We start from the raw sequence: 7546 nt of genomic DNA on the forward strand, positions 1-7546 counted from the left end.
CAGGCATGAAAACTGCAAGATATCAGCGGTTACTCAAGACTGTATCGCACAAGGGACTCCTGAAACCTCTGGGATGAGATGAGTATCTAGACGCGGTAGAGTAAATGTTGATACAGGACTGATGGATGGAGCAGGGAAATTAAATAAATTACAACCAGAACGTGTGTTAATTTGACTGGGGAAATGCATCGCGTGGCATCATTCACCCATTGCTTTAACATTTTTAACATTTCATCTGAGCTGACGTGAATTCCACAAGTTTGTGCAAAACCTGATGATCATGTTATCCGGCACTGAGAAGGCTCCACATTTAATTTGATTAGAGGCCTAGAAATACCTAGAAAAACGTTCAATATTTCTTCTTCATAATAACGCTTCATTGTTTTACATTTTCAAAATGCTGAAAGTCCCGTCCCACCCATGATTATGCATTTTGGGGTACAGTAACCCTTTAATGTTACCAAGGTGGAGTATCTCTTTTAAATAAAAACGTTAGAAAAATGAAAAATGTACTCACCTTCAGGCCATCCAATATATAGGTGAGTTTGTTTCCTGGTCAGAACAGAAATGTTGCAATACATTCGGATTGTACTATTCATAATACTCACAGTTAAAAATGCATAAAAAATATGATTACATTTGAAAGGTCCGTCTCGTATTGTCCTCTCATATCAAAATCCACCAACAAATGGTGCATACTTCTCTCCTGAATAAGATGTGAAAGCTATTTTATGAATGGGGGGACTTAGCCAAAAGCAACAGTTTGAAGTTAATGCCTTAATGATGAATTTATTACCACCATGCATCTTTTTAATTCATTATCCGATAATCGATGGACTGAACTGAATTATTGTGATGCTGCAAATTGGGTCAAAACGAATAGTTCCTATCACTTGCAAAAATAAACATTTCTCAGAAACAACGTGTGTCAGTGAAAATTATTTATAAAAGTTTTTAGTTGAACCCAGCAAACCTGTAAAGCATATTACTTTTATATAACTCACTGTCGGTGTCCATAATTCTAAACATGTTGTATTAAAAGTGAGGGAACAAAGATTTATTAAGCATTAAATTTGATTTATCAGGTGCTGTTATATACTTTTAAGTTATAAATGGGATTGTCTGAGTTCAGCTGGAACTGGTACTGACTAAACAATGCGATCCAGCTGTATATACAACCAAAACCGTATATACAGTAGCCACAGGCACACATGAGCTGGTATGAAAGAACAACGTAGCAATGTTAATGTTAAGAAAATGCATAAATGTTAAGAATATTTATCCATCCTCAACTACTCTTTATGTAACTACTCGTCTTCTCATAGGTCTCTTTGTCAATCTGACTATGATCTAATAAAACATTCTGAGCCAGGATGAGATTCAAATACAATAAGACACTTTTATGAATGAATTTAGAGGGTTATAAATAAAAGTGTGGAAATTGTGAATCCACCTGTTGAGGCGCTTCGTAATATTGGTGCAACAAGCTTTGAGGACGCTTCGACAGCTGGGACTGGAAAGCTCATGAAGAGGGGAAAAAAGCTGCAGAGAAATGCTGGAGGACAACATGCTGCGATCCGTACGAGCTCTTGGAGCATTCGGGACAGTGACCCCAACACACAACGATTTTAGGATTTCAGATGTTTAGCGTGCTGGCCCCCTAATACCCAGAGACTGCTCCAATCGAGCATCTGTAAAACGACTTTTAAAACTTCACAGAACGGTCTCCGCTGAGACCGATGGAGCTGGAGAGCGAACAACTTTAACGTCAAAACATCTTATGATAAACTTCGTGACTCGCACTCGGTGGCTTCTTCGTGGTTACGGGAGGTGCAGATTATCAGTGCAAGCTTAAATACTCTTTTCTGTACACAAGCACCCAAAAAAATTAGGTTCTTCGGCGGTTCTTGGTGGTGGTTGAGGTGCTGTGTAGCGTTGCTAGGTGCTTCTTTGGCTCGTAAATACTCGTTAGGTGCAGCCCAGCCTCGTGAAAATGCGAATCAATAGTATGTAGAATAAAAACGTAAATGGTATTGATATGCAAAAATGTGCATATGATAGGCATCTACCCCACAACCCTAATCTCATCGCGTAGCATAAACACGAAAAAAAGTCATTTTTGCGTATCTATAGTTTTCGTTTTTATTTGGCGTGCTATTTATACGCACATACATGAGCTCGGGTAGTTAAGTGCTGTATATCACCTATAAAGAACCTGTGTTTTTGGGGGCGGTTAAGGTGCCGTGCAACATCTTTTTAAAGATACACGCGCTATGTAGCGCTTTAAAGCGATCCCCGTGTGATGTGGAGCCCCCAAAAAACAATTTATCACCTTTCTTGCGTATTCGTGTTTTAATGCACCGCAGGGGATCGCGCCGTCGATTGGCAACACACCGCGTTCGTGGCGCAGTGATGGACTTTGGCCGAGCGTTGAATGAGGAGCGCCGTCTCGGAGTGGGCGTGGGTGAGTTCGGGCTTTATAAACGCGGAGAATGGGCTTCAGCGCGGACCTCACTTGTTGAGTGATCTCTGGGAGGACAGTCCGACGCGAACCCGACACGCCTAAACTCTCCGCTCGATCGCAAAATGACGGCGGCGCTGGTGAAAGGATTTGTGCTGTTCGTCTGCTTGTTCTTCACAGTTGTTCAGTCCATCACGTGCGAGGCGAACAGGATAGATGCGCGCAAAAAGCACGAAAACGACGTGGCGCACCACGGCTCTGCCACAACAGCAGGTAACACGTTATACTTGAGTCGAAATAGAACGTTTAATCAGTTAAGAGGAATTTAATAGAACGATAGTTAGAGTTTATAACAAAATGTAAATATTTGTATGCGTATTATATATATATATATATATATATATATATATATATATATATATATATATATATATATATATATATATATATATATATAACAAATAGCCTAAAACGAACAATATATAGTGACTGCGTATAACGTACATTATTAGAATATACAATGATAGCACATCAAATTATAATTACATTACATTATCATAGTAATTTATAATATAATAGGTATATTCAGTTAATTAAAATATAGTAATTTAAGCCTAAATTACTATATTATCAAGCCTAAAAATAATTTTATATTAAATTATATAACGGCAGTTTGCTAAAATTACAGTTAATGTTACAATTATTATTATTACATAATATTATAAAAAAGCAATTATATCTTAAATATATGTGCTGTATACTGTGTAATGCATAAAGTTGTCTGTATGCACATATTGTTATATTATAAAAAAAGTCATTGTATTTCAAATTCACATATTAAGTTAACCATCAGTTAATATAATTGAATATTCAGTGTATTATAATGATAATTACTGTTATATAATAAACCATGTATCCATTTTATATTATTTATCAAATAACTACGTGTTTTTTTAAATTGATAGAACTATAATAATTTAACCAGCAGCTTGAATATTCATTTAGTATGATAGTTAATATAATATTGATCGGTAATATATTGATTAATTTAGCCTAAAATTATATTATATATTATTTTGATCCAGATCTGCTTACCTTTTATGCAATTTATTTTGAAACCTTTATATTGCATTTTTGGTAGGCTACTGTGATTTGTAGTGTTTAAATCTTTGTGTGTGTGTGTGTGTGTGTGTGTTCCCCTTGATAAAACACCTGTTTGGCCTGAATTCACAGACGTATTAAGACGTTTTATCATGCCTTCCGGTGACATTTTCTCATTTACTACCGATCACATGCCGTTATATCACTCACTATGCCACCTGACGACGTGTTGCTTTTCACACACGCTGCAACCAGGCCAGTATAAACACGCTTCCCAAAACACAAAGCCTTATTTTATTCTCCGGGGATTCGCTCCTACTCTCAACGTCACTAATGAGGCTTAGAAGAAAACCGATTTTTGAGCATTTTTCCACGCACAGTCTCACCATTCACTAGCCGGCGCTCAGCAGCTCCAGTGAAAGGCTCATTATTTCCCGTCAGGCGTCTCATGTGAACAGGCTGACGGGGAAATCTACCGCTGTCTCTTTCAAGTGCCACCCGGGTTTCTTACGCTCAAAAGTGTGGAAAGCTGAAATGCGCGCTCTCCCCGAAAAATAGCCCAAATGCATGAATGAGTTCTAACACGGTCCTAATTCAGAGCATCTGTGCGTCCCAACAGGAGCGTGGAATCAGGAGAAGCCGAAGAGACTCTTTGCCAGGACTCGCTATCTGTCTCAGCAGAGACATCATGTGGTGGTACGTTTCGCACATCACACCGTCTCCTTAAACGAACGCCGTTCAAGCGGACGAATGCACACATGTCTTTTTTCAAGAGCGAGAATATAATATTCCTTCTCGGAAATCGAGTTAATCCTTTTTACATTAAAAACCCTGAGAAAATAGAACTGTATTAGTTGTTCTTTGCTCTGTTTATTCGCTTCTCATGAAAATATGTGTCCTCCAGAGACCTAAGCCCAGGCCTGAGGCGGTATCTCCAGCCCAGACTCCAGCGCGGCGCTGTGCCGGTCTGATGGAGAGCTGCTCCCCGCTCACTCCCTGCTGTGACCCATGTGCTTCCTGCCACTGCAGGCTCTTCAACACCATCTGTCACTGCTGGAGACTCGGACACCTCTGCCCCAAGAAGACCTAACCACCCCAGACGGCGCTTCTCAGCTGCTTTCACTTTAGCTGCGCACATCGGACATCAAATGTTGTTAAGCATACAAAAAAGTTGCTTAGTGGTTCGTTTAGAATTCTTGTTTGATGGTGTCTTGTCCCAATATTTCAACAATTCACCATACAAAGCGGTGATGACTAAACTGACTCGCTCCTACCAAGGCTGTGCCAAGATACTGCTAGGGTCTCCTTAGATGTTCAAGGAATATTCCGTACAACCGGCGCGATGTCAATTACCGCGAATGATCTTTAGAGGTTTTTCTTTAAAAGCCAATTTTTGGAAGATTTAAAAGCTTTGAAGCTTGCGATTTTATAAAAGCTCCTGCATATCTCTTTCTGTTAAAAGCTTTGTTATAAGAGCTGTGAAGCTGTTTAAGTCATTTTTATAGTCATTTTAAGCTTCACGAATTTACGAGTTGCGAAACTGGAAAGGGCCGTAGAGGTTAGCGAGTGACTAAAATCATATAAACACACATATAAACACTCGTCTCCATTTGCTCTCCGGGACAAGCGGAGATTCGTATTTGTGGTAATAAACAATGGAGTTTTTAATAAAACAAACGGAAAGCATTTTGGGTATTCTTTACAATAAGGTTTCATTTTGTTAGCACGAGCTTACAGTGCAAATAATATTTATTCGTCTCGGTTAATGCTCACTAATCAGAATCATTTAACGTTAATGAAACATTACATGATTAATAAATGCTGCAACAAACTGCTCGTTATTAGTTCAACTGTAACTAATTGGACCTTATTGTAAAGTGTTACCGGCTTTATTTTTGTCTCTCGCGTTATCAAATATTTGTTCAGAACAGATCCATATGAGAAGCACCGTTACGTAAGACGCACATGCAGCTGCGCACCATCATGATTTATACCTGTGCTCCTTCACGCTCTCATACCGCTATATAGCGCACCACGGATCGTGACATTTAACCATGCATTGAATGCTTAACATCCGTACGACTCGAGTTATTCGCACACGTTTGACACTATTACCACTCATCCGCCCACCGGAGATCTTATTAGAGTTACATTTTTGTTATTATTCTCAATATTTTCCAACCCTTGGTAAGCAAGGGGCATATACCGCTTAACTCGTACAGAATCAGCGTAACAGTGCCTGAAAAAGCTTTAAATAAGTCAAAATGTGAATCTAATGTCGTCTTCATACTGTGATCTTTGAATAATACGTTTTAAGACGCTCATTTCTACTGTGATGATTCCACTGGTTTCTACACACACGAGAAAAGCATACGTGGACGTCATGTAGACGCTATTGTGGATGAAAAGCTTCTTTGAGAAAAGTTGTCATCGTTACGCAATATATTTCTATCCACTGTCAGGTCATATTGACTGAATATTATTGGGGGAAAAAAAGAAAAGAAAAACATGTTCAATGTGCTTCTTTGTAATAAAAATGTTTAGATCTGCATCATGGGAATGTTACTTTCTGTAATGCTTATTGAAAGAAACGGTTTGCCCAAATATGACCCATATTATGTAGATGACTATGTTTCAGATCTGGAGAAATTTAGCAAGGCATAGTTTCAATGGGTGTCCAAAAACACACGATACTCCACAAACATTGTAAGCTATCAACATGCCATGTATTTGAAATAAATGCATCCATAAATAAACCTTTACCTAAACTTTAAATGTCTGCTTCCAGATAAAATTTAAGTTCTTTATCCATAACATTGCTTTCTCCAGAAGAGACGTTTTGCACTGGAAGAAGCATTATTATGGGTTATATTTTTGCCAGAAGCGACGGTTTAAAGTTAATAAAATACTATCGTGATGTCGCGTTACTAATGTTCGGATTCTCCTACTGACGGCACCCATTCAGTAAATGCAATTCTGTTCCGATGAGGAAACAAACTCGCATCTTGGATGGCCTGAGAAAACCGAGAGCTCATTTTCATTTCTGGCTGAAATATTCCTTCAATCTCTAAGAACTATCTGCAATTTGGTTCGGTGCCAGGACTATAAAGCACATCTCCCTCGCATACTATTTAAGCAGAGATGATTCATTACAAGCTGTGGTGTGTTCGGAGATGAGGGAATGCATCCTGGTGTGAACATGAACTTCTACATTATGTAAGAGTCTGTGTGTTGTATCATTGGAGATGAGAAACAAATGAACGGAATTCTGCAATATCAGATATAGCTGTTGTAAAGTACATAACTAAAGTCAGTTAAATACAGATGTTAAAGGACACGAGCATTTTTGTTGTTGTTGCGGGAACAGAAAGAACTCACAGAAAAAGACGTGTGCTTCAAGCTTGTTTTATTCAGTCAAGTTTACTACTAATTGGGACGAAATTGGTCAGTTTTAGTTTATTAAAGGGTCATTTTTGAGCGCGACAAAGCTTCTCAAAAGGAAACTTGTATAACGTGTGTATGTTGTTTTTGTATTTTAAGTATACTGATACTTTAAGCAATGTATCCCACACGAATTCTGAGGTCTGGTGAACAGAGACTCCTCTCTGTCCCAAGATCGCGGTTAAAACATAGAGGGGATAGAGCCTATTGCTGGCCCTAGGGATTTATATCAGATCGGCCCAGTCTTTAACTGCTTTTAGATCATCCCTTCCCGCCCCCCTTTGACTTTCAACATGCTGTAAGTTTCATGAATGTGTGGTTTACCCTGCGCTTTCATTTTATGTTTTGTTCAGCACTTTGGTCATCGGCGCTTGCTTTGTTTTTAAACGCCTTATAGTTAAATGTGTTACGTGTTAAGTAACACAAACTTGTTTAGGTATTCGTTTTTAGAGGCGAAATAAGCTTTTAACTATTTCTCAAGTATAGCTTGAGCAAAAGATTATGAACAAACCGATTGCGTTTCAGTATCATTTTGAGGTTTGT

General features: G+C 38.6%; 1 protein-coding gene across 1 annotated transcript; it reads left to right on the forward strand.

Moving 5' to 3' along the window:
- The first annotated feature begins 2323 nt into the window (after nucleotides 1-2323).
- asip2b (agouti signaling protein, nonagouti homolog (mouse) 2b) lies at nucleotides 2324-6113 on the forward strand. The gene is made up of 3 exons (XM_043253906.1): nucleotides 2324-2734; nucleotides 4182-4258; nucleotides 4467-6113. The coding sequence occupies exons 1-3, from the start codon at nucleotides 2587-2589 to the stop codon at nucleotides 4650-4652; spliced, it is 411 nt and encodes a 136-aa protein (XP_043109841.1). The 5' UTR covers nucleotides 2324-2586; the 3' UTR covers nucleotides 4653-6113.
- The last annotated feature ends 1433 nt before the right edge of the window (nucleotides 6114-7546 follow it).

The sequence above is a fragment of the Puntigrus tetrazona genome, chromosome 2 (genome assembly GCF_018831695.1).
Source record: "Puntigrus tetrazona isolate hp1 chromosome 2, ASM1883169v1, whole genome shotgun sequence".
In the NCBI taxonomy this organism is placed as follows: Eukaryota; Metazoa; Chordata; class Actinopteri; order Cypriniformes; family Cyprinidae; genus Puntigrus; species Puntigrus tetrazona.